The sequence below is a fragment of the Convolutriloba macropyga genome, unplaced genomic scaffold, assembly GCF_964194025.1.
Source record: "Convolutriloba macropyga unplaced genomic scaffold, txConMacr16.3 SCAFFOLD_1130, whole genome shotgun sequence".
NCBI classification, from domain to species: Eukaryota; Metazoa; Xenacoelomorpha; order Acoela; family Convolutidae; genus Convolutriloba; species Convolutriloba macropyga.
The window spans coordinates 14,533-42,291 of record NW_027453487.1 but is presented as its reverse complement, the minus strand read 5'-3'; the positions used below and the strand labels follow the sequence as shown (position 1 = coordinate 42,291).

The 27,759-nt window shown below is 35.6% G+C and overlaps 1 protein-coding gene across 2 annotated transcripts; it reads left to right on the top strand.

Annotated features, from left to right (window-relative positions):
• LOC142358325 (calpain-7-like) lies at window positions 1-26,152 on the top strand. Of its 2 annotated transcripts, XM_075409743.1 has the most exons (9): window positions 1-102; window positions 316-651; window positions 14,960-15,200; window positions 15,690-15,868; window positions 16,174-16,360; window positions 16,625-17,640; window positions 24,405-24,563; window positions 24,785-24,954; window positions 25,803-26,152. In XM_075409743.1, the coding sequence occupies exons 2-9, from the start codon at window positions 324-326 to the stop codon at window positions 25,995-25,997; spliced, it is 2,475 nt and encodes an 824-aa protein (XP_075265858.1). In that variant the 5' UTR covers window positions 1-102; window positions 316-323; the 3' UTR covers window positions 25,998-26,152. The 2 variants fall into 2 exon arrangements, with proteins under 2 accessions (XP_075265858.1, XP_075265857.1); XM_075409742.1 differs by lacking the exon at window positions 1-102 and having other exon boundaries at window positions 299-651.
• The last annotated feature ends 1,607 nt before the right edge of the window (window positions 26,153-27,759 follow it).

The window sequence follows — 27,759 nt, the reverse complement described above, 5'->3', positions numbered from 1 at the left end:
ATTACTTCTCTGAATCGTTGTTTGAATTCATGGAAGGCCACAAGCGTCTATCGCGGCTATTTTCCTGCAATCTGTAAGGGAATTGCAGAAAAAGACAGCAGGGTGAGTTTGATCCATTGTCCTTTTTTGGTTATAATGACTTACGCTCATCAAATACAAATTCTGCTCCAAGAAATCTGGAGTCTATGCCTGTGATTATCAAATTGAAATAACCCTTTCTAGCTTTCCGCTATCTTTTCAATAATTTTCTGCAAAATTTATAGTTTTGCAAAATTTATAATTTCAGCGTGGTGTCTTGAGTTTTTTATTTTTTAGGTTGCCAAATGTTGCAACCTCCACCTTACTCTGACTCTCCGGAGCAAGATGGAGGTGACGATTTGCGAATCCTTTCTGAAAAGGCCAGCGAGAATGCAAAACTGGCGGTTGAAGCAGATAAAAATGGAGAGATTGATTTTGCGTTTTATCGGTATATAGATGCTATCGAAGCGCTGCAGCTTATGATATTGCATATAAATAATTCTGGTGGAAGGAGTAGCAGTCAAAATGTTCAAGTTGTTGACAATCTAATGAAGCAAATTGATCAGTATCTATCTCGTGCTGAGCAGTTAAAGGCCACGATGCTTCAACCCGCTGTCATTAAAACCGAAGACGGTACGCTTTTATTTTTTTTTATTCAAGACTCGCGTGCGTTCAATCAATCTCACGCAGTTGAGTACATCCAATTGAACGCAACTATAAAATTAACGCCCGACTGGTTAATTTGTTTGCTGCTTTTATTACGCCACATGCAACAATAGACTCGCCAGACCCCGCCCTCAGACTTTGTATCAAAATGAAAAGTGCACGACAGTAAACCTCCAAAAATAAGAACTTTCTCCCAAGTCGATTGAAAATTATAAAAAGGACTATTCATTTTTTTAACTACGTGAATTTTTTAGTGAAATTTTTAAACTGAAAATTAACTTGGTTAACATAATTATGGTTATCAATACAACAGTTCAACCTCAACAACTTAACGAATCGCTTTTCATCAATCTATTTCATTTCTCCGCACATGAAATTTTTGTTTTTATTCTCCCCACTTTGGTCAATTAAGAATAAAAGCTCCTAAGGGTTTCTGTACTGGCTCAATTACTGAAGATCTACCCAATTTAACAGGTAATGACACAATGATGAGCAACAGTGCTATAAATCAGATGTCTTTGGCAAATTTCATTTTCCTTTGCTGAGCTTGAATTGCAACTACGGAGAGTGGCTGTGACAGCCTGTCTCAAGCAATAAAAAATCCTTCCGATTGATTGCTTCTGCTGTCTGAAAGTCTGGTTATCCGTTTCATTGTTTTTGAAAACTCAAGATGAGCCATCTACCTAATACTTCCGCTGTCAATAGCACAACTGTAATACTCTGCTGAGAACATTTTGCTCATACACTAAACTTTAATCCCCAGCTGCTTCAACTGAGTAGCTTGATTTCTCAGCCGCATTTTGGATAATGTCGGATCGCGGAGGAGAAGTCACTGTAACACCGAAAGCAGCATATGGGGCCGACGTTCGTGCTTACAGAATAATATCGCCTGGCCGTGAATTGCTATCAGCGAAAAGTTTTCCTCTTTCCGAAACCGGAGACATGCTAGCCCTTGAACAAGCTGTCTAGACCCGGTCTCGGTTTCTGTCATGTCTTGCAATGATGTCCCTCCGTCTTTGACATACGACAGCATGGTCACCCAATGCATCCAGAGTACGGGAAATGCAATATGGGCCTTTATCTCAGTCGTAAACTTTAAATCCATGTCTGTACTTTACTCTCATTGGAAGTTAATTGGGGACAATTGCATGCCTAAAGCCGGCATGGAGGTGCAGCTAACCATGCGACTTGTCTTGGAAGAGACAGCGACGCAAGTCTCTTGTTTTCTCTCTTTGATGTCAGATCTTCTTCCTTGTCCCAAAATTTTTGGAGATCTAAAACCTCTTGGATTTTCCTTTTTAAGTAATAACAACGCGAAAGAATAAAAACTCTTCCAGAGAGTTGGAAATGCATGTTCCTCTTCGGGAGACTGACCTGTGATTTCTAACCAAATCACTTTATTCTATGAGGGATCTCACGTCAGCTTCTGAACGCTTGACTGAATTGGATACATTTTCAAAGCAAAGTTATTCTGAAGAAAACAAGAGGGGACTAAGAGCAGCGTACCTTTTCAAAGATTATCTTGGCAGAATTAATTATTGCATCTGGTCCTCCATTCAACCCAACTCCCAATTGGAACGTCTCGAACAATTCATTTGTTCCAGATTTGGCTTATCCAAGAATCTCGCTATGAGCCGCCGTAGTCTTTCACTAAATGAAATGGGGCGTGCTCTGCCCTTTTTCTTCTGGACTGCAGTAAGTGAAACACTGCATAATGATTGAGACAATGTTGGGAAAATGTCCCCAAAAGGCTGCGTTTACAAATTGTGTTCTAGATATCAATGCTGACTCCGATTAATCTGTGGTATGCTCCGGAAACATTTTGTAGGAAACGTGTTTTTCGCTAAGTTTTGATTCAAGATTGTGTGGGGAAGTAACTGGAGGCTCGGTTTCCTTACGATGCAGGAATTCCAGTGCTTTTACTTTAGCTTTGTCAGGTGCGATTCCATGGGACGCCAAAATTATAATGGCTTGTCCGTATTGACCTTAGAGACACAACATTTTTGTTCTTTCTGTCGAATCTTCTATGCCACTTCCCTGTTGTCTTCTCGAATGCTTCATGGAGGTTGTGTCCCTCGTGAGACTACCAAACTCACTAGCGTTCCAGCTTTCTAGGCTCTCCCTTTTTTGAATGTTTGATCTTAATTACGTTTGTTTTATTGCCTCCACGGCTGCTCTTTCTAAGAATGCACTTCGATGCTGAAAATTTTTTCTGGCAGTTCAAGTGAAAATCTGGACTCTGATCGCAATCGTTAACTATTTGGGTGAGCAATTGGGACCATCCGTATTGGAGCATTGCAGGGATAAAACGACAAGTTGGCATATTTGTACTCAATGTGGTCATTAGGTCAGGAAAAACACTCCCATCCCCAATAATGTTGGCTTGCTGTCTACAAACTGCATTGCGGCCAAATGCACAACAGTTTTATCCCAAGAATCTTGTCCTGAGCTCCACGCAATGCATCGAATTCGTGAATTTTTGCTCAATATTTGCAAGCACCTGCACTATGAAATTTGTCAGCGGTGTCACGCAAAAATAATTTTGTACCCGGGGATGGGTGATGATGCTCGGCGATGCTAAAATTTCGCTTTTTTTGCGTTAAAACAATTTGAGCTTCTTCAAGAGATTGCACATTGTACGCATTAGTCACGTGCACATATTTTGCATTGCTTATTTCTTCTTCATTTGCCCTTTGGCTTTATTTCTTGTTTTTCATCTGTCGAGTTTTTCCCCAAAAAAGTTGTATGCTAAGCTACGATGATGTGGGGTAGGACAGGAGTGAGCCAACCGGTTGGAAATTGTTTTCGTTACGTCCTTATCGTATTGCTTTGCACACGCGAAACATCAACACAACACGGCTCCAGACCAGATTATAAGTTTCAAAAAATGATGGGGTTTTGTAAGGGGTCCTATAAGTTGTAAATTATAATTTCTGTCTATTTTTCGTGAATATATTTAGGCTTGTCCAACGAGGCACGTGCAGTTATTCTACGGGAAATAAAGTAGAATAACAATTGCAATTGAAGGTTGTTTCTTTTTTACGGTCAATTGTTAAAATTTGTTTCATTAGCCAAGCCTTTCAAATTAGCTTTCCTCCTTCCCAGTGAATTTTTTCCTCATTCCAAATTATTGTGATTGTTTTTGGTCAACAAATTCAGCATGCAGGAAATTAGCGTTATTCGTTTACCTGGATTGGTTTGGCTTAATTTTATAAATTTGTACTTCAAGTGATTTGTGATTCCATTTTTGGTCATTGGTCATTGAGATGCAGACGATCTGGGTGTAACAATGAGCAGTAAGGGAAATTTGAAAGAGCACGAATAAGTACGGAAAATTCAAGCGAATTTTTCCTAAATTAATAGAAAGCAAAGTCTGGCTGACGCTGTCAGAAAAAATATTTTGCGAAAACACGCGATTTCAATCATGGGACCCCTCTGCGACATTTTTTGGAGGAGCAGGAGTAAAGAATATATGAAATGGATTATAACTAACTTAAGCTACTTCTCTAGCTATTGAAACGATTACATTTTTTGCCGGAGTACTTTCAAACTGGATAGAAAATAGAAGATTCCCGGTAAACTATGCTCTCTCCTTTTGTTCAATTCATATGAAGTCTGTTCACAAGCAATCAATGAAAAATCAATCTACCGCAAAACGTAGTCGATTGTATATTGTTCGTTAGACGAATTTTCCTAAAAGGTGTTCTGAAATATACAATTTAACATCATTCAAGTAAATACATCTCTAATTTCATTCTACTCTGAAAAAGAAGCGTGCGTGGAATTTAAAATGAAGATCTTTGCTACACTACATTGATTATTTGAAACATACATCTAAGATGGATGCTAAGTGTGTCTTTCAAATGTATCGGCGACAGAATTCTATAGTGAGGTTTTTCTCATTTTCATAACCCGTCCGTTCAGGGTCAGATGTATTATATACATTATATATATTATATACAAGTCAGATATATTATATACATTCTATTCAGATATATTATATACATTCTATTTCTCCAGAACAATAATTTAAATCATATTTAAGGGTCCCGTATTCTCTGTATCTAATGTTTCTTTTGAATGGTACAAGTTTAAAATACTGGAGCACGTTTTTTAACATTTGTTTAAATCTGGTTGGAAATTTTATCCGTATTTCAAAAGGAAGTGTATTGCAGAACGCTTTTTGGCCTTGAACGGTTGTTTGCTTTGAATATGATAAGTTCTTTTCTACAATTTTTTCTCACTAAAATGTTACCCCAATCGAAAAATTATCTGTAGGAAATATCACTTCGAAACAACCATTTGAGTGATCAGCTATTCACCCGGTAAAATTTTAGTTTTCATGAAAAGATCTTTTGACTTTTCATTCTTTATGTAGCATACTTTAACTCCTCATTTTATCTGTCGGTTAATTCAGTGTGTTGATAAATTGTTATTTTGAAAACCTGAAAAACTTGCACTAATTTTTAAATGAGAAATCGCTCAGGATCTGAACAACAACAGTTCTGCTTGAAGTGGCATTTTATAATAATAATAATAATTTAATTCATATGGAACGTATTTTACAAATCATATAAATATGTCAAATTACCATAAAGGATAGTGCATAACAGATAAAATCTGTTTAACTGTCAGAAAGACCGACAGCTGCATACCCTGAGAACTCAAATGTATGAAATTTATCAAATAGAGAAGCATCAAAATTATTTGAAGATATACTTGATCAACCCGAAGTTTCCTAGTATATAGTTGTCCTTAAACCTATGTTAAAACTGATTTAATTCATTTTTGGTGAAATTATGTAAGTTTTCTGGCAATAGATCATTTTTAATTAAGATATTATATAATTTACGAATTCTAGATTTAAGAACACTAAAACTTTTATTCGGACATGAACTTTCAGAGAGCAGACCTTTAGTTTTGTACCTAGTTTGGTATGTATTTTGACTATCATCTTCTAGCAACATTGAAGTACACGTTCCTGGACAGATCTTAGTCTTGTTTTTGACAATTGTTTTTAATAATTCGTATACATATAACTCATGAGCTGTATATATTTTATTTTGAATCATAATTTTGCTGAAAGAATCAAATTTTTTCACCAAAAAATGGTTCGAACAATTCGTTTTTGAATTTTTACAATATCATCAATTTGAGTAAATTTACAATTGCCATAAGCCAATATAGCATACTGTATTCTTAATTTGATGTACGCATTATAAAAAAGTAAAATATGATCTCGTATAAGAATGTCTTTCATTTGTCTGATTAACCCTCCTTGTATTGATATTTTTTTACATACATAGGACACATGTTCTAAAAAACTAAACTTGTCATCTATAAGAACTCCTAAATATTTAGCAAACTTTTCATTTTTTATAGTCTTGCAACATATATTCACAGTTTTGTTGGTCACCTTATTTGTCGAAAAACAAAGATACTTAGATTTTTTAGGATTAATAACCAAATAGTTATTTTTTGTCCAATTTTCAATATTTCCAATGTCATCCTGAAAGTCAGTATGCGTTTGTTTCCCTTTTTTATCAATGCTGTATCATCGGCAAATAAATAAGTATGGCTAGCGTTTAAAACTTTGGGTAGATCATTTATATAAATTATGAATAGCAAAGGGCCTAAAACTGAACCTTGAGGTACTCCATGCAAAATTGGAATCGTTTCAGAGATAGCATCAAAAATTTGTAAATATTGTTTTCTTGACTCTAGATACGATTGTAACAATTTCAAACATATACCCCTTATGCCATATCTTTCAAGTTTTTCTACAAGCAGAGATATTTTAACTGTATCAAATGCATTTGTTTAATCCAGTAAAATTGCTTCACAGTGTGTTTTTTCATTACTTATTTGTTCCAGAAGCTCTGTTATTGCATCTACTGTTCCTCTTTTGCTCCTGAAACCATATTGCATTGAGTACCACAAGTTATTTTTGTCAAAGAAGTTAACAATTCTAGCATGGATGGCTCTCTCAATTATCTTGCTCAACGCTGACAGTAATGATATCGGCCTATAATTTCCAAAATCATTTTTATCACCTTCTTTAAAAATTGGTATAACTTTTGATGTTTTTAAACAAGAAGGAAAAATTCCCAAAATAAAGCTCTCATTTATCAAGGTTACCAAATATGGAACAATTACATGCGAAACTATTTTTAGAAAACGATTACTTATTTCATCAAAACCACAAGATGTTTTGTTTTTCATGTTATCAATATACTTCTGCACTTCAGACTCGGTGACTGGTGGAAAAACTACCGAGTTTACATTTCTTTCTGGAAAAAAGTTTTTACTGTTCCTTGGCAACGAAAGAGAGAGAGAGAGAGCCCCCTATGCTAGCAAAAAATTGATTCATGGCTGCAACTTTATTCTGTGCATCTGTGGGATATATAACACTATCTTTTTTCCCTATAGTAGATCTGTAAATTTTATAGATGTTCAGTCCCTTCTTTACTTTTTCAGCTGTTGAGTTCTTTTTTTCATCGTTTACAAGCCTATTAACCTTATGCCGTTGCATAGTATATGCTTTTTTGTTTTCTTCAGTTTTATTCAGAAAATAAGTACTTCTTAGTTTATTTCGCTTTTCCATCTTTCTTCAAATTTTTACCCGGTATGAAATCCGGTGATTTTCTTTTTTTGATCTTTTTTAGGGGACAAAACAAATCTTGGCTCTTTGAAAGCAAACCGTTAAACTTGTTCCATTTTTCATCAAGATTAGGAAATCTATTTTCAAAAAGATATTTCAGATTAAGTTGCAGCCATGTTAATAAATTATTCCTATGTTTCGGTCTCTCCAACATTTTTATCGGTCTGATTTTTATAACACTAGAATGTTGCAATTTCACATTCTCTTGACTAATTTCAGGAAAAGTGCTAATTACTATTTTGTGATCCCAAATAGGTTCATCATCATAAGTTACCTCCGCATGCATATTAGACGCTATATGATCAATTAAAGTTGATGATTGTCCAGTTATTCTAGTTGGATTTTCCTTATTCTTCAAATTTAAACTATAGAATTTTAGTAAATTTTGGTACTTTTTTGAACAAACACTGTTTTTCAAAATATCTATATTTAGGTCACCACAGAAAACAAACCTACCTCCTGTATTCATAATAACATCCAATTAATTTTCAAGTTCTACTAAAAACTCATTTTTATTTTTATTTGGTGGATTATACACAACAATTATCTGTAAGTCAAGTTCCAGTATTTTTAAACAGATTAATTCAATATTTGAAGCTACTTTTTGAACAACAATTTTGATATTAGTTTTAGAAAAAACTCCTATACCACCACCTTTTTTCCGTTTACGTTCTCTGCCATTGAAATTATAACCATCAAGTTTGACAATTTCGTCATTTTTCAGCCATGTTTCCGTTAATATTATAAAATCGGGTTTTTTGTCAAAACTATTTATATAGTTTTCTATTGAGTAAAAATTCTGATAAAGTGACCGACAATTGATGAGCAATAATTTCTTTAAGAAATTATTTGGTTTGGTTTGTTGGAGAGACAGTTTATTACCAGGCCTGTTCAAAAATATATTCCGCAAACAGCTTTATGTGCGAGTCGCGCATGCCAAAGTTTTAGGCCCTTTGTTATCATCTTAAACATTATCAAATTGATCATGATTACTAAGTTGTTCTGCCAATTCCTGTAATTTTTGAGGATCTTCTTTTGCATTTTTCAGCTTCTGCATGAGTTCCTGGAAGCTTCTATTGGGCGAACTTTCCATACCCCTCTTCAATCCCTTCCTGCCCTCTTGAACCACCTCTACATTGTCATTTTGAGCATGCCCAAATTCAATCACCGTAGAAGTTTGCTTTGGTTGAACTGATACAGGCACTGTCACATTGTTCAGATCAGGTTGTCTATTATATACTCTTTTGGTTATTGCTTTTCCATGTGCATACAGTTCATCAACATCCTTGTAATCAACAATTGTATGTGCTTTCTTACCGCCATTAAACTTGACCATTATCTGTGGAGCAGAGTTCAAAGATGTCGTAACACAACCAAGTCCTCGTGCATAGTCCATGAATTCTGAGTCCACTTTTGTTAGTCTCTCACGAAGGTAAATGGGGGTTCCATTTAAAGGGTTTATTTTTCCTTTCAATTGATGTTTCCTCGCCCAGACTCTATCGTTGGTAAAGAAGTGTAAAAACCTTACTATGATATTTGGTGGTTTGTTGCGATTTGTCATTGATCCCAGTGGATGGCAAGCTTGAAGGTCTGTTTCATATATCATAATTCCCAGGTAATCTCTCAAGAATGTAACAACGTCCTTAAAGTAGGAATCACCAGACACAAGAGGTAAGTTGGTAATTATAAGGCAATTTTTAGAGTTATAACGTTCCTGTTCGTTAATCTTCTTGGAGAAATAACTGACATCCTCTTTTAATTTGGCAATCTCTTCATCCTTATGCACAAGTTCCGTTTGTAATATACGCAGAATTTGAGGAATCAATGAGTTTTCTTCTTTTCTAGTTCAGATAGTAAATTATCAAGCGTTTTTGTGTACGCGGCCATCTTTATTTTCAACAAGGTCAATGTTCTTTTCGCTGTCTTTTTTTCACAAACAAACCAACTGTTTCTTAGCTATGCATTCTCTCTCTATTTTACTATCATTTCTCTCTCCCTCTCTCTCTCTATATATATATATATATATATATATATATATATATATATATATATATATATTGATTGTATGACCACTGTCATAATGATGCTGTTAAGTGTATTTTGAACGCTCAATTGTGTGTCGTTCTGAATTCCTAAATATTTGCAGTGTTTTTTCGCTTTGATTTTTTCGGTTGATATTTACTCCCCGAAAACCATTATTTTTTGCCTCGAAGAGAAAATAAAATCGGTTTTATCAGCATTCATTGTTAGCTTGTTTCGGTTGAGGTTTTCATCAGTTTTTTTGTAAAGGTCTCTTTTCTCAATACCAAGGATACATTGTTTCATGTTTGCCACAGTTTTTGCTTTTATCATCGTAAACTGATTAATTTTAAATTTTATTTTTATCTTTTCATTGAAGCCATTGATGTAGAGCAAGAACATAAGATGAGCAAATCCCGTTCCTCGAGGAGCACTCTGGTTGACTGGTGTTCATTCTGAAAAAAGTTCTCTTGTTTTACACATTGCTTTCTGTCAGCAAGAAATAAGTCAGACATTTTGAGTGGTATCGGACAATCCGTATTTTATCAGTTTCCTGAAAAAAATGATGTTACTTTGAGTTGAACGATTTGGCAAGATCAATTAAATTGGCAACTTATTTTCCAAGTCTATCGTGATTTGCAAAAATTAATTTTGCAATTTATTCTTATGTATGTAGTATTTGTTTTGGTTCAATTGAGTTATAATTATTGGAGTAGCTAGTTTGGCCGAGGTTTTCACATACCCTGACGCGCCTTTTTTATTTGACAAGACTGACAAAAGCAAATTCAAAATTTTCTGAAAATATTTTCTGAAGTTCAGATGTAGAATAAAAATTTGTAAATGGCTTCCTATCGGAAACTTAGCAATTTGGTTAGCCGAAGCATTGAAGACTCCCGGATCAGGAGATTTTGATGATTTTCAAGAGAATCAGTGGCTTGATAGAAGTCTTCTTGCGTAATTGCTCTGAAATCAATTTCCTCTAACTCAATAGCATAACCTGAGCATTTAGTTCTCCATCTTACATCCGTAACTTTTGAAATCTCCTTTTTAAGCAAATTGCAGTGTCTAATTTGTTCTCTCAAAAATATCACCACCTTGAATTTTGCCGATGACAAGGTTTCATCTTTCGTCCAATTCTGCTTGAGGAAATTCCACTGATCCTTACTTGTCGGAAGGTCACGGTAAATTTTTTTGCATGCTAAAGCAAATATGAATGCTATTTTCGTCTTTGCATTGGTAAATTAAACTACAATAAGGGCTGGTTTTTTATTTTATTAGACAACATGAGAACCGGATTACTTAAATAACCATAAAAAAACTGCTAATTTTTTCGATCCCTATGTGAAAGTGCGTTTTCTTGAGTTTTCTTTCTATGTAAAAGTGAGTTTTTCAGTATCATAACTGAAGACTTGTTCAAGTAGGATGCTTTTGGAAAACGACAGTTTCGTTTTGAATTTTGGCACTGTGGTCTTTGACTACAGTCTCATCATTGTTCCCACACTTTTTGAAAAACCAAATAGAAAATTTTGCTATTTCAACCTTTTTGATCAGAAACTTTTTAGGGGCGTCCCAGACCAACATGTGAAATCCCTAATTAATGTTTAGTTAACGGTATCCAAAGCATGACACATCAAGATATTTCATTGAGAACGCAAAATTATGTAAAGTTATATGGTATTTTAAAATACTAAGAAACGTTGCGATTTAGAAATAGATTGGTCCAGAGGCAAATTCTACTGGACATGGACCAATAAGTTGTGGTTAAGAGAAAAGTACTTCGTTGCGCAACCTTTTTAAGAAGCAGGTGCAAAAATCATAGTTTGTTGTTCAACTTGTTTGTTTTCCTTGCCGTTCAGTTAGTTTAGTTTTTGTTCAACTTTCCTTTTCAACCGGTGATCAGAAAGCATCAATGCCAATTGCAATATACGGCGCCATATAATCAGTCGGCTATTAGTAAGATCCTAAATATACAATTCGTTGGATTTGTATCTTTTTTGAGCTTCGTTTTTTTTGAGGATCTCACAATTTTTCTTTAATTTGAAAGTCGTTTAAAAATCGAATTTGTAGTAAGATTTTAGTCACAGTGGAACAGTACAGATTTGAAGGACTGTCTGCTTTCACTTGAAAAACTTTCGTAACGTATGGTGTTTTGGCTACTGTTCTAGCTGTTTCTCTTTTCGCTGTCACTTTTTTACGGCGGCTGTTGAAAATTGTTTGTTTTATAAGTTTGATCTATTCATAATTGCAAGAATCAGTTACTGAGATTTTGAAAGTTTTTCTTACTTAAACCCAATTTTTGATTTAATAAAAATTCTGCCCCTATATAAGTTTTTTGGTGCTCTGTCTGAAGAATAATGCCAGGTGGCATCTGCTGTTCTCCAGTGAAGAGGTCTCTAACCGCAGGTATCATTTAATAGTCAATGGTTTTTTTTACTTTGATTAAATCTGTTTTTCTTTCAAAATTTTTTGAATACTCTTGTTTATTGTTGTTTATTGTCTAATGTTTATTGTTGAAATCTTCTTTTAATTATTACAGAAAGGATCAAGTCAGAAATCAATTTTCCCGTCTTTTTGTCAATTTTTTAAGATCAATTTTGACACCCTTTGTTTTGAAGTGTATTTTTTGAAATCAAACGGTTTTGTCTTTGAGTCAAAAAATCGCCAGTGCTCTCTGATAGTACTTATCGCCTTCTGTGTCCTTATTCTTGTATATAGCTAGTGGTTCTAATAACTTTTTTAATTGTATGTTCAGGAAAGTTAAATTTTGAGTTATATAAAATTTCGTCTTATTTCCTTAAGAATATTCTGCAGATAGTCAGGCATGTACTTAGACTTCGTTTCGTATTCTTTAAAAAAAAACACCTTTTTCGTTTTACTTACTTTTTCGGTTATATTAAAATTATGCCTGAAATCATTTTGACTTTCTCACATTGATTTTTCAAGTTTTTCTTCGTTCTGTTTAAGCAATTGGGAAGTTTCTCCATTTTCTGGTCTGGATGAATAATTGTGGTAGAATCAAAATAATTAGCAGAAATAATATACGAAAATTTGCCAGCAAAACAAAGTATCATTACTTGTGAGAAAAAGGCTGCTCTGAAAACACTTTACAGAATACAGGGCGAGGGTGAAGAGCTTGCTTCTGCCAATTAGTTTTCGACTTCTTTCTTTGACTTTTTCTATGTCTTTACATTAAATATAATACTAAAAATTTCTATATTTATTTATGCTATTTTCATATTTGAGAGAAAGCACTTAATATCAAAAACATTTTTTGGATTGGGACTCAAAGAAAATGCCTTTGAAATGGTTAAAGTTCTTTTAGTCTATTAGTTAAAAGTTTCAAACGAAGAGTATGATGTGATAAATCTCAACCAAAACCGTTACCGGCAAAGAGTTCCAATTTAACATGTTTCTGTTGGTATCTAAGCAACTCCCTTTTGTGATAGAACATTAGGAGCAAATGAGGAGCTCCTCCGTAATGGAAGTGGTAGTAGTCGTAGAATAGGTTTTGAAGTTCGTTCTTCAGAGTTAACCACCCATTCAGTTGTCCCAAGTTTGTTAGTTTCTGATTGCTGTTGGAGTTTCCATATTTGTATAAAATGATCCGGGTAAATTTGTTTTTCTCTGTTTACCAATTTCCAAATTTCGGTATTTTGAATGCACTTTCAGCACTAGGTTGTACAGAATTTTTATTTGGTGGAAGAAATGTTTGTCAATCCTTACTAGTTGATTATTCCCGATGTGTAGTTCTGCTCGGCTTTGTTGACGGGTAGTACTTTCTTGAACACATTCTACGTTCGATAGTTTGACTTCATATTTACCTTCTTTCAAAGCATTCAGGTACTATGAGTCATGGGTTTCAATATAATGACTGGGAGGGTGTTAAAAGTCGCTGTTTATAGTTCTGTTTTTCATTTAATGTCTGGGTTGTAGCTTTTCTAGCTTTTCGTTTTCTTTCATTTGCGACTTATTCGGAAAAATACTAGGGCTCTTCTGTGGAAGGACATTGCGGCTTTTTCTCGTGAGAAAAGTCAATTAGTCTTTGTTTTTTTTAAAAAAATTACTTATAGAGCCTATATAATTTGCCTGAATTTTGCGTAGAATGTTGCCAAAACAAAAACGCTTACAAAAACGTTTCCGCTTTCTAATTTTAGAGGTGGTAATTTGATGCTGTGCAAGCTTTTAAATGGGAATGTGGTACTATTCTGTGAGCCTTTTTGTTGCTTTTTGTAATTATTCACCGCTCAGATAATGTGTCATTGGCAGGTTGGATCTGTCTTTTTATCTATAGGCTTCCAAAACAAACAATTTACTAATTTGGATGAAATAATTGCTCGGGAAAATATCAAGGATGTTTTATTAATAGCCGCAAAGCCATAGCTGGGCTATTATTGGCCGTCTCTTGGTTTTTTCAATTCAACGAATTTGACTTGTATTGGGGCGCTGTTTTTTAAAGATATGTTCACACATTTTCATGATTTTGGAGTCAAATCTAAGTTAAGATTTTGGCCAAGACGACACTGGAAGTGGAACGTAATTGCGGGTGGTTTTTTGGCTTAAATTTTTCTCACTCTTTCTAAAGTAGAGTAAGGTAACGTTTTTTGAACAAAATTTCACTTCATCGTTATTGTTTTTTGTTCACATGCGGCAATTTGACTCTAATTTTTTTAACTGTTTTCTCAATTTTTGTTTCAAGCTTTTTATTTCTAAAAGGTTTTCCAATCCATTGATAATCCATTGGATGTCTAATTTTTTGTTTAGTCTATAAAAATTCTTTGATTTCGGGTCAGGACTTGGCCTGCTATGTTTTTTATTTCGTCGTCAGGATTATTGTTAGAACCATATGACGTCACAATCATTTCAAATCTGTTTTTTATCCATTCTTTCATGCAATTTAAACTCAATTGCGTGCGTGATATTATTTTTAACTCTTAGTAGAGAGAGTTTTTTGTTCATTGGCGTGATTAAGGTTTTGGTCACACGTGACTTACCTCACACTATAAAATTACTTTCTCAATCTGTACTGAACTTGACTTCAATTCAGAGAGATAAGGTGAAGTGAGTGCATGTTTTTCTAATGGAAGGTTATTTGAGACCACCTAATAGAAGCAGCAATAGTTTAACAGATTCCTAATCAAAATATTACATATCAGGATTTGATAAAAAGAACTTTCGTTTTTGGTCTGTTTCTTTTAATATCTTTGAGACTGCTGATCTACAAAGCTATTGCGGCTATTTTCTGACAATCTGCCTGCAATGTTCATAATTATTTCAAGTAACATAAATTGCGTTGTTCGATTTTAAGACCACTTTTGCGATAGGCAATTTTTCGATTTAGACTGATAAGCTTGAATGAAATATTAGAATTGGTTTTTACTTTCTTAGGTCATCAAAGTCTGTCCAAGTATATTTTATGTTTTGCTCTTCAATTGAATTCTGAGACTGTTTTGTTAGTACACATTACATTATTTAGGAAAAAATAGCTTTTTGGAAAAAAGAAACTGAACGATTACTTAGAGGTTTTTCAGTAAAAGCTGCTATAAACTAAATTTTATTGCAACGGCGTTATGCTAATTTCAGTGTTCTCTTGTTTAGAGAGAGTAACTGAGCATGTAAGGAGTCTTCTGACGGAGGCGATGGATGAGGATGAGGCGAAGAATGTTGATAAGGCACTGGAGTTGTACACTGAAGTCCTGGACTATACAGGGGAGTTGATGGAGGAGAGGCGAGAGAGGAATGAACTGTCCGCAGATTTTTCTCAAAACCTCAAGAAACTCGTCAAGATTGCATTTGAGAGGGAACGCGATTTGAAAGAGGAAAAGCTGGGCTTTGATAAGTGAGTCTAATGATAGTTTTTTTCGATTCGTGTCAGATACCATCTTAAATACTCACGATAAAAACAGGTATTTTGGACATTTGTGCAACCTTTTTTTCTGATAATACAATCCACTGTCATTCGAAATACTTCACAACAATATTTTTTTCATATTTTCACCTGGTTTTATTTGACACAGAAACCGATAGAGCTTTAAAGCCCTGCTTCATTGGTTTTTGTGACGGCCTTACGAGCGCGTGGGGTTGCATGATGAAGTATTTAAACGGCTTGGTTTAATGAGCGCATTTACCATTAGTTTTCATCCAGTAGGAGAACGCTCTTGTATAAATTTTTTGTGATGAGGGCGTAAAACAACCTATTAGAAAGCTATTAATAAATCGCTACGCTTATCAATATTTCTAAATTTTCCTGCGAATTACAAAACTTTGTCCATTACTGCTGAACACAGTTGTGTTCATGGGCTGAAGTAAAATTGAAATGTCTTTTCAGAACCGCTTCGCCTTCTCACTCTCGACCAGTTGGGAGTAATGGAGGCGGTGGTGGAAGTGCTTTTACAGATGAGGAGCTGAGAGTGTTGTCTCTGACCTCTAAGATCAACACTCACCTCTACGTGCCCTTCATGCCTCAAGACATCTCTCAGCGATTCTCTTCTCGAGAGCGGTTCAAAGGTATATATCTAAGTAAAAAAGATAAACTTCTGTATAGGGTGGTGGTTTTTTTCATTTAGCAAGTATACGGGGTCATTCAGAATACGGGGCGATGAGGAAAATTTTGGTGTAATGCAAATGCGCAATTTCTTAAACCTAATATTATAGCAAAGTGGCTTTACTTGACCTGTTCTCTGGCTCATGAAAATACTTTGTTCCACTGTGATTATCTCGTGGTATGTTATAACGGCATCAGAATCTGGAAGTAGGAAAATATTGAACCAATATCAACGTCAAATTATCATTGTTTTCCTGTCCTATTTCAGATCCTGACGGCCCTCTAACGATAAGTGAAAAGATGAGGAGACAGTTTACTAAGTGGGTACGACCGAGTGACGTCATGAGCAAGCCTCAGATGATCATCCAGATATCGCCTTTTTCCCTTAAACAGACTGTGGTGCCAAACTGCAGCTTTGTGTCTGCCCTCACTGTCTGTGCAAATTACGAGAACAGGTACAAACAAATTGAAAAGCAATTTATTGACAGTCCACAGTTGATATTTCAGCACTTCAACACAGTTGACATTTGAGAAATTGAATCAATTGCAATTTGAACATCAAAAGGAACCGTGGTTGTAAAATGATAAGAATTATGTAATTAAATAAGTAAGTTAAGTTTGAGTTGAGTGGGTACAACGACAGATCTTTTCCGACATTCGTTCATTGGAATTAATTTTGTTTCCTAGGATTACAAATCAAAGTTTGTGTACTAATTTAGGTGGAAAAAGCAGCTGATAACTTCCATAATATATCCTCAAAAGAACAAAATTCCCATCTACAATCCATCTGGCAAATACATGGTGAAGCTTTTCTTCAATGGTTGCCGCCGTAAAGTCATCATTGACGATCTCTTGCCTTACAGTCATGAACTCATGTGTGCTACTTCCACTAATAGAAACGAGCTATGGGTCTCTATTGTTGAGAAGGCCTTCCTCAAGGTCATGGGTGGCTACAATTTCCCGGGCTCTAACTCCTCTGCTGATTTGTACGTGTTGACCGGCTGGATTCCGGAGCGCTACAATATTAAAGATCCGACTCTATCTTCAGACAAGAGCCCTGAAGAGTTCTTTGATATGATTCTGAAGTACTTCAAAAATGGGAACTGCCTCATAAATTTCGGAACTGGTGCCTTAACAGAACCGCAAGAAAAATCACTTGGACTAGTTACACAGCACGGGTATGCCTGCTTGAATATGGTCAACTACAAAGGCCAAAGAATGGCGCTGTTAAAAAACCCCTGGGCACATACTGGGTGGAAGGGTGCTTATAGTAAAGACGATTCAGTGAACTGGACAAAAGAGTTAAAAGTTGCTCTGAACTTTGACCCTCATAGTGTTAAATACGTTGACAACGGTGTATTTTGGATATCTTTCAACGATATGAAGAAACACTTTGACTCTTGCTCGGTGAGTTGGAACCCTGACTTTTTTCCGTACCGTCAAATTTTTCACCGGACCTGGTCGTACGATGAGGGTCCGAAGAAGCAAAGCTACTCTTTGGCTAAAAATCCACAATATGTACTCACAATAGAAGTTCAGACTCAAGCGACAGTGTGGCTTTTGTTGTCCAAACACATTACACAGAAGAGTGACTTTGCAGATAATCATATCTATATGGGCCTGGAGGTGTTTAAGAAAGGAGGAAAGAAAATGTACTACTCTGAGAAGCCACTGCTGCAAAGTGTACAGTCTAATGCAATGAATACACTGGTCAAGTTGCGGGAAAACACAAAAGGTAGGCTGGAATTTTAATTGGTGCAATGTTGATGATTACAACGTGAAAGTGCAATATTTTGAGTTTGTGGTGCAGAGAATTCCATGTTTGTATCACTTTATGCAGTGGAGAAACCAATTGAAAGTAGAATTGTTGGAAACAGAGTAAAGCAGTTACTGTAGCAAAGAAAAAACAAATTATAGGAACCATTTCTGTACATGAATAATTTTAGAAGCTAGAAAACAGAAGCACTGGAAAATTGAAAAGGCATATTTCGTTTTTTAATATTGAGGGTAATTAATTGCTCGCAAACGAAGTATCATTATATTAGTAATGTGATTATAGCTGCGAAGCTGTAAGCTGAGCGGAGCTATATTGCGGTGCTCTTGGTTGTTTCGTCGTCTGAGGCTCTTTTTCGTTTTACATTTGTTCATACAGCAAAGCTGAAAAAGCCAAATTTTGTGAATGACTTCTTCCTCTCACTAAAGGTTTTAAGATCATTTACGTGATTAGAATTTGATCATACGTGACTTACCTCACTAAAAAAAATGACTTTTGCACTTTAAAACTTAAGTTTAATTTGAAATAGTTTAAGGGCAAAGTAATTTATATGTGCAGTAAAGGTCCCTAATAAAAGGCGTCTGCAGAATGAATGTTTACAACCTTTATTCAACTATTGCTGAATGTTTTTTATTTAGCTTTTTGAGCGACGTCGATTTTTTTTTTCAATTTAGATCTGTTTCTATCTCTATTATAAGGCACGCGAGTCTATTCTTTCGCAGCTATTCCGGCAATCTGCCGGCTATATTCTTGATTTTTTGCTTGACTAATTTTTCGTCTGGCCCATTTGACTTTTAGTCCTCAAAAACGGGATAAACAAGTAGCGCCCGGAGGGCATTAAGTGCTCGTAGAGCCTTGCGCCTTATACCAGTCACTAAGAAGCGATTCACCGAAACTCTTGTGAGGTGACAATTTCATAGAGTTGCGGGCTGTTCTTAATCTTAAATTGTTGACCAGCACGCCCCCAGTCCACCGCACCCTCCTCCACCCGATGGTTTGGACCCCCTCTCGTCCAGCCTTCCCAACCCTACTCCCCCATCGCTTCAACCCCCCCCCCCCCCCCACTCTCACTCCGACTCCCCCCACCACTCCACTCACCCCATGCTAGAATCTCCCAAGCTCAATACCAATATTTTTAATAGCCGACTCGGCAGTTCCAGGGGGCTAATATTGCGCTCCTTTTTAACTTTGTCTAACAAACTTTTGTTTTATCTTACCCTGCGTCCCGCGTTTTTTTTGTTTTTTCACACATTCCCATTCAGATTTTAACTTTTCTACTATTATTTCAGGCCTCTTCAAACCGAAGGACACAAGCGTCTATCCCGGCTATTTTCCGGCAATCTGCCGGCTATGTTTTCTTCATTACTCAACAAAATTTGTAGCATTAATTTGGGACCTGTTATTTAGCGATGTTTGTGTCACCTTTGACTTTTCCTCGGCCGAGATGGGATAATTGGTAAAGCACATGAGCATTAAATTGCAATGTAGTACGATCATGAGAATTAGTAGTCTTTTTAATAGCCGAAAGCGATAGCTGGGGCTATTATTGGCCTTCTCTTGGGTTTTTACAATTCAAAAAATTTGAATTGTATTGGGGCGCTGTCTTTTTTTTAAGATCTGTTCACACATTTTCATGATTTTTGAAGTCAAACAGGAAATGGAGCGAAAAAGCAAGTGGTTTTGCGGCGTGAAATTTTTTCTATCTAATTTTAAAGTAGAGTGAAAAAACGGTGTATGAACAAAAATTCGCTTTCTCGCTAGTGGTTTTTTGTTCACATGCGGCAATTTCACTATGATTTTTACTCTTTGTTTCGATTTTTGGGATCGGATTTTTTTTGTAAATGGTTTTTCCATTCCATTCATAGTCCGTTTTAGGTCTAGTTTTTTTAGTCAATGAAAATTCTTTGAACTGTACGTCAGGACTTGTCCTGCTATGTTTTTTATTTCGTCGTCAAGATCTTTGTTACGACGATATGACGTCACAATCACTTCAAATCTGCTTTTTGTTCTTTCGTTCATGCAATTTCAACTGAATTGCATGTGTGACGTCATTTTTCGCTCTTAGGGGAGCGAGTTTTTTTGTTCATGCGCGTGATTAAATTTTTGGTCACACTTGACTCTCAAAAATGACTTCCTCACTTTGAAATTGACTTTTATTTACTTTAATTCAAAGAGATAAGGTCAAATGGGTGTGTGTCACTCTAAATGAAGGTTATTTGAGATCAGCTAATAGAGGCAGCGATAACTTAGACAGATTTTTAATCAAAATATAACAGATCAGCCTTCAATGAAAAGACGAATTTTTTTGGTCTGTCTTTTTCACTGTTTTTTTAGACTGCCGATCTATAATCTATTGCGGCTATTTTCTGGCAATCTGCCAGCTATGTTTGTGTACTGTTCGTCGAAACTGCTGACGCGCCATGCATTTATTGTGAAATTTAACCTACTTCTGGCCCCCTGCCCTTCTTACCAAGTAGCCCCCCCCCCCAAATTTGATTTAGCTGCACTCAAAACCAGCCCCGTAATGAGAAAAAATACAATCCCTAAGCAAGTATTCCAAACCATGAGTTTTAACTTTTAGGTATATCTTGAATGTATTGAAGTTGTTCGTCGTTTGTTTTGTTCGGTTTTTCAGTTTGAGATAATTAGTTCTGTGGATAATTGATGCGTAAATTTGGTTTAAATCATTTGAATAGTCAGAACAGAGTAGCGAGACAGCTGTTGGTCTTTTTTGGTCCCGATCGAAGTTTAATGTCATTTTTGACCGTTTTTGCGCTTTGGTTCTAGAACATTCTTTTTCTCTGGAGTGATTTTTTTCCTGCTTGACGTCATGATTTTTGCGTTGTTGCTAAAAGGTGAAGGGCGCAGAGAGCCATCCTTGAGTTTTTGCGGGTTTGAACACCTGCAGTGTCGGATTTTTATTCACTCAGAAAATGTCATCTCTCATACACCCCCTCTGAATTAAATGCCCAAAAGCAATTCAAAAGCAATTCATCCGACGTTAGCCGGTTTCTTTTGTTTTTTGACCTGCAACTAACTCTGTTCGTTAATTAATAGCCGCCGTCAGCCTCCCAAACGGCTATTATTTAGGCGCTCTCCTTTTTACAATCCAAAGAATTGTATTGGGGCGCTGTCTTTTTACGACTCGAAGAGAAGTATTGGTTTTAAGGTTTTTTTTATCGGAAGTACTTTGTTCAGACGCTGTTTTGACCTAAAAGCAAAAGTGAGTAAAATAGCAATGTGAACTAATTTTTCTGAGCGAGAGGTTTTTTTGATCATGTGCTGCGTTTAGTGAATGACTTTTTGACTTTGAAAAGTAGTTTTTGACTGAATGGCACATATAGATAACCGTTTTTTGTCTAAGGGGTCCAATTTTTTTTGCTTGTAATTTGGTTTTTTGTAGAAATTTCAACCTCGGAAATTGATCCCACAGTGTTTTTCAGAGCCTGGAAATGCGTTTCAAGTTCAAAATTGGCACATTTTGCTTGATTTTTTAGTTAATTTTTGGCTTTGTTTTCTATTAATTTCTTTACTTTTGTATCTTTCAGCCGTCTTTTTGTCAAAAATCATATAATATGGCAACTTTCCTTTGATAAGTCGTATATTCAACGCCTCTTTCTACCTCGATGTACTTCTGTTTTATAAAATTGTACATATGCTAATCCGATTTTGGTTGATTTTTATTTTCAATATTTGTCAGTTCTTTGTATTTCGGTTTTAATTACTAGAAATAGTCCTTTTGTGCAACTTGAGGGACTTTAATTTCGTTTCAATAAAAATTCAATCATTTTTTGTCTGTAAGCTTCTGAAAAACAGTTAAAAATGTTTTCAGAAATGCAGTCTTAAATGTTTCTTAAATTTTTTTGCAAAATATTTCAATGTTTCGTATGCTTGAATTCTGCTTTTTCTTTTCTTTGTTCTGTTCAGGAGGATGAATCTTTGTCTTGGTTGACTCGTTATCTTTTCTATGTCTGGAATGCTGAACAATGAAATGTGTTCGTTTTTCTTGATTTTTTAAATTTGATTTTTAGCTTTCAAAAATCAAGAATGTCTTTTTGTTACGTTCTAGTTTTGTATCATTCTAGCTTTGTCCTGGCATCTACATTTATTTTATTATACTGACTTTTTCAGTTATTGAGTTAATGGTCTAATAAAGAAGGTAATGGCTTCCGCTGCGCTTATGGTTTTTTGTGAAGTTTTGACGCTTCGAGTCGCTTCCGGAATTCTTGCGACTATGTTTTACTGTTAGATCTGCTCACACATTTTCATGATTTTTGAAGTCAAATTGGAGTAGTGATTTTGGTCAAACCGAAACAGGAAATGGAGCGAAAAAGCGAGTGGTTTTTTGGCGTGAAATGTTTTTAATCTAATTTTTAACGAGAGTGAGAATAGGGTGTTTGAACAAAACTTCGCTTTCTCGCTAGTGGTTGTTTGTACACATGCGGCAATTTCACTATGGTTTTTTACTTTTTTTTCATTTTTTGAATCGGTTTTTTTGCTAATTGGTTTTCCCAATCCGTTCATAGTTCATTCTAGCCCTAGAAATTTTTTGTCCTCCCTAGCGGCATTTTGACATTGATTTGTTTTTTTTTTAGATTTTTTTAGAAATGGTTTTCCCAATTCACTCATTGTCCGTTCCAGGTCTTATTTTTTGTTTAGTCAATGAAAGTTCTTTCAATTGTACGTCAGGACTTCTATGTTTTTTAGATTGACCTTTTTGATCACGTTTTTCCTTTTTCATGTCACGATTTTCACAATTGGCTTTTGACTTACCTCACTCTGTTTCAACTGAATGGCTTCTAAATTTTTCACGCATTGAATTACGTAATGTGGCGAATACTGTCAAAGTCAAAAGGTCAAACTCAAAAGAGATTGGATAAACCGATAAAGCCCGGTCATTAAGTCATAGTGCATTACGTAATAAAAGTTTAGAGTAATTGCTAGCTGATATTAGTATTAAGCTTAATACCCTTCAGTTTAGGAGCTTAGAGGTAAGCGTAGGTTTAGAATCCAGCTGAACGTGCACACTGAGAGAACAATTTTCGAAACTTAGGAAAATTTTTTGACAATCTCTTCTCTCTTCTTTTTCTGTTTCAATCCTGATAAGCGTCTAGCGCGTTAATGGCGGCTATTTTTCGGCGATTTGCCGGCTATGTTAAGGTTCTTTACACTGTTGAGAGTGGAATAATTTGCGTAATAACTACTAATTTGCGGAATAACTAATTATAGATGATTAATCGCTCTTGAACAAATTTCATAGCAATGATTGTAAACGTGTTGGTCATTTTTGCAAATTTTTCGCTTGACCGTTTTCGCGTTTTTCCTTTAGAACTTTCGGTTCGACTTCTCAGGTGACCCTTTCACGCTTTCGTTCTTCGTTTTTTGAGTGCTCTCTATTGCTCTCACGCGCAATTGGGGCTTGTTGCTAATATAAAATCGGTTGCAGCATAGCAAAAAAAGGTATTGATAACCGAGTGGGCAGTGATTCTGGATAGGGATCGGGATTTCAATGGTTCAAATCCCGGCGGGGTCAAGTTTTTTCCACCCGCCTGTCTTTCTAGAGCAATTCTTCCGGCATTTGTCGTTTGTGTTCTATCTTTCATCAAATGACTTTTAGAATTTTTTGAAGAATTATTTTGTACTCCTCGAGTTTTTTTCCTGATCTATGTTAGCCATCAGATTTTATGAATTGCTCTAGCACAAAGAAGCAATTTTTGTAAACAGGTGTCTTTTTGCTAAATTTTTTTGCTTGAACTTTGCGTTTTTTTTTCTGGGACATTTTTTCACTTGTGAAGTGTATTTTTACGCTTGTCTTCTTCATTTTTGAGTGATCTCGGTTGCTTTCATTGTTTGTTGCTAATATAAAAACCATAATAGGCTCTGGGTCATATTCAGGTTAACGAAATATCTAGATTCGACTTTTAACCAATTAGTGACCTACTCAGGCGACCGTTTGATCAGACTTGAAAAGCTCAGATGTGCAGTTTTGTTATATTTTAATCGAACTATTTGTTAAAAAATTGTTATATCATTATGACGGATCTGATAAGTTTTGTTTATTGTTGTCTCCGATGTGAAAAAAAAAACACTCAAATACGGAAATGCAACTTTAACTCATTTTTAACATGTTTTACTGATATAATCTTCAACGAAAGCAGGTTATCGGTTGAACGAATTAATGAAAGAATAATTTTATTATGATTGAGTAGAGCAATAACAATTTCAGCTATGAAATTATTGTAATAATTTGAGTAGAGAAGCAGTCAATTTTCTTTCAAATTTTTCAGTCAATTTTTCTGGCTTATTGTTTTGCGAGGGTAGCATTGGAGTTGAGGTGAATGGATATATATTAGGCATTTTATTAAGAATAATTTTTTAGTCTGCTCAGTAATGTTGTACTATGATTGTTAACGGCCTTTATAGGGAACAAGTCCTGTGCTAGTGGCATCTGTGTTTAATTGCCCTGAGTATGTGATTACTCACTAGTCCCTTAAGTATCTGATTCGCCAAAACTGCCGAGGAGACATTAATTCATGGTGAGAAGGTCAATACTTGGATTTTAGATGGCTTTATGAGATTCTCGGCGATTCATAAGATTCTTGGCGCTAATTGTATTGTACTGATTATGATTTTGCTGTAATTATGACAACACAAGAACGGTCGATCCTATATGCGGGAAACAACAGGAAGTGTTTGCAGTAGTGTAAAAGATTGTTGTTTTGTAGGTGTGCACAAGTACACGATAGTGGTGTGTCAATATGAGAAAAATGAGAATCTGCACTACACACTGAAGGTGTTCAGCATAGTGCCAATTGTGGCTATGAAGGAGATCCACCCACTTCCTCACACCCAACAACTCACTGGACAGTGGGATCACACCAACTGTGAGTCTCAATCACTTCTTCCTATTTTACCTGTTTTAGCGTGCCTTGAGTTTTTTTTTGTTATATCAAGTCAATGTATATTTAAAAGAAATTAACTGTCAAGACGTACCTGAATGATTGTTTTTACGTTGGAACAAGAAATTTTATTGAGAGTAGGAACCTGTAATTTTTTATCGTTTTGCAAATTTGTGTTGAAGCTGATGAATTATTATTGCTTTTAGGTGGTGGTCCGTATGGTGACAAGACCAATCCAAGTTACAAAGTGGAGATCTCAAATTCAGATGTCAAATGTGCTCTTGTTTGCGAATTGAAAGCCAATAAGAGCTTTGGAGTGTTCGTGTTGGTTGAAAACATATCAGTGCATCATCGCAAAACTGACATTTTCAAAGAAGTAAGCTTTTCGTGACGCGTTTTTCAAAATGGGGTCTTATCAAATCTAAAGAAAAGATTCTCTAAATTCTTCGAGCTCGTTGTAGCGTCAGAAAATCCTGTTATTCAAAAAATTTGATCTATCTTGAAAACTATCAATTCTTTCTTGCCTAGAAGAAAGGTTTGTCAAATATGATGATAGCAGCGCATGCTTCGATTTTTTATGCACCACTAGGTCATGGGTTTTCGTAAGCCTAATTGGCTTGGTGCTCAGATTTATGCGACTCTTGGCTTGTATTTGCGAGGGTGTCAGGACAGTCTACCCAATTCAATTTTCCTGATGCCATTATACCCAACCGGTCATTCTACCCAATGCCAACTTTGTTTAAAATTGGCAGAACTGTTTAGCTGACTGTATAATAATAACCCATGGGACGTGATATAGAACTATACCAACCGCTGCTTGTATTATATTGCCCGCAGACGTATGTCAAAACATCCTTGTAATAGCGACTGCTAATTTCGAATCGTATTGTTGATCGAAAAGATTAAAGAGCGTTGTATAAAATGGCAGTGGCTAACATGGCAGGTTGGGTATAATGGAATTGGGTAAACTGCCATGCAACCAGTTGCAATTATCACTATAAGCGTCAACTTCAGATTTCAACAATTAGTAAGTCCTGGTTGAATAAATCTTGTGGTTTTGATGCACTATGAAAGGAGATTTAACATTTCTAGAAAAATGCATAATATTCAGAAATTCTCACGAAATTTAGATTCACCGAGAAATGCGAAATTAAAATGTTATATAGAATGACTTAGTTACATTGCTCTGGGTCAGTCAAATATTGTCTCGTATATTACGTGTAGATGTATCCTGCACGCGGTGCCCAGAGGGAGTACAGGAGTGGCTATTTTGTGTTTGACGAGGTGATCCAGTCTGGCGTGTACAAGTTGACTCTCTCCACATATCAGAAGGACCTCACTGGCCCATACATTCTCGACATACACTCCAGCCTCCCTCTAAAAGTCACACCTTCCACATCCACCTCTAGGCCAAAATGACATAACACTGCTTTCCTTTTACGCCATTATGTGATGGACTGTTCGATCTCTCTTCCTGTACACTTGCTGCTTCTGAACATAATTTGAAAATTTTAAATTAAAATAGAATTAGAATATTTGATCAATTTTATTTGTCAATTTAGCATTATTAGCCGTTTCTCTTCATATGCGACAAAGTAAAAGCTAAAGAGCAGGTGCGTTGATTTGAAGCAATCATTGTGATATTGAAGTTATCGCTGCATAAGCTCGAATTCAGTTCAAAGCTGAATTCGGAAGTCACAAGAAAAGCGACAATCAGATCGCGATTTGTACTGTTTATTTGTAAAGTTTTTTTTTACTTCAACTATTTTCAAATAACACATTAGTTCCGAATTTTCCTGGTTTAAATTGAATATTTTCTCTAAAATTTTTTAGCAATTTACGTAAACGGGGTTTTCTGATATCAATTTTTTCAACGGAAATTTTCAAGAAATTTCTTAATTGACTCCCTTGGATTGTTAATAGCCGCGATGGCGAGCTCTTATTGGCTTTCTCTTAGTTCTCTAAAATTCGAAGAGATCGAATTCTATTGAGTCGCTGTCTTTTCACGACCGGAAGAGGATGGTTGGTGGAGGTTGTTTTTGATCGGTAATTTTGGCTGTGTGCATTTTGAGCAGGAAGTGAAGTGCGTGAGGAAGTGTTTCTGGTAAATCGCTGAAGAAACTTCATTATATTGTAAAAAGCACATTAACTCGAGTATAATTTTGTTCGTATAATTTGCTCTTAAGTAGAACCTAATGTCGGCAGCTCCCACTCTATGATTTTTTTCCGAAATGTTTTGTTTTAACTGAGGGATTTTTTGAAATTATTTAGTCGGATTAACTGATAACCAAAACGTAATACTTTAGAAATCGAATAATTAGTAACCAAAACGTAACCACTGCGATGACAAGGAATGGTACAAATTGGAGCCGAAATTAACGTGGTTTGAGGGATTAGTCTGTGCTTTTGTCGCTAGAATTTTCTGCCGGATTTATCACAGAAGAAACGGCAATTTGGTCGGTGGTTTTGACCTTGTCGCTGATTTCTGCAAACTTGCGTAAATACTAAACCAACGACTTGGTGAACAAAAAGGATAGTTTTTTGTTGATGTCACCATCTTTAGAGCGACCACTGCAAGTGTGAAGAAAATAATAGCTCTACGTGAGCAATTTTTTGAGAGAAATTAATGTAAACGTGTTCGTATTTTCAGTGAAAAATTTTTGTTTCAGTTTGACCTTTTGAGCGCTTGAATTTTTTGCGAGATTATAATTAATAACAATTAATGAAGTGTCAGCAGCTGAACTCAAGTGGCGACAGCTCATTACTAAAATTTTATTGAAAAGCGCCGAAATTGGTGTACTTTTTGACACTTTAATTTTTTTTAAAGATTGGCCCTCATCTCAGTGGACGATTATACTGCTTGTGTTTTTTATAGTTCAAAGAATTTGAATGGTATTTTCACAGATTTTTGAAGTGAATTTGGATTGATATTTATGGTCACGCTGAAAAAGCAAGTGGCGCCGAAGAGTAAGTGGTTTGCGGCGTAAAATTTTTCGCTCTAATTTTGGTGGAAGGATAACGGTTTTAACAAAACTTTGCTTTCGCGCTAGTGGTGTTTTATTCACGTGTCGTTTTGACATTGGTTTTTAGTGTTTTCCATTTTTCGATTTTTTTTTTCTAAATGTTTTCTCCTATCCATTCAGTCCGTTCTAGGTCTCGTTTTTTGTTAGGTCACTGAAAG

Excerpts from the sequence above, each read along its gene's own strand:
- LOC142358325 (XM_075409743.1), top strand. The coding sequence starts at position 324 with ATGTTGCAACCTCCACCTTACTCTGACTCTCCGGAGCAAGATGGAGGT. Across the intron at positions 16,361-16,624 it reads TGTGCAAATTACGAGAACAG|GTGGAAAAAGCAGCTGATAA; the intron begins GTACAAACAAAT and ends GTACTAATTTAG. Across the intron at positions 24,955-25,802 it reads AAACTGACATTTTCAAAGAA|ATGTATCCTGCACGCGGTGC; the intron begins GTAAGCTTTTCG and ends TATTACGTGTAG.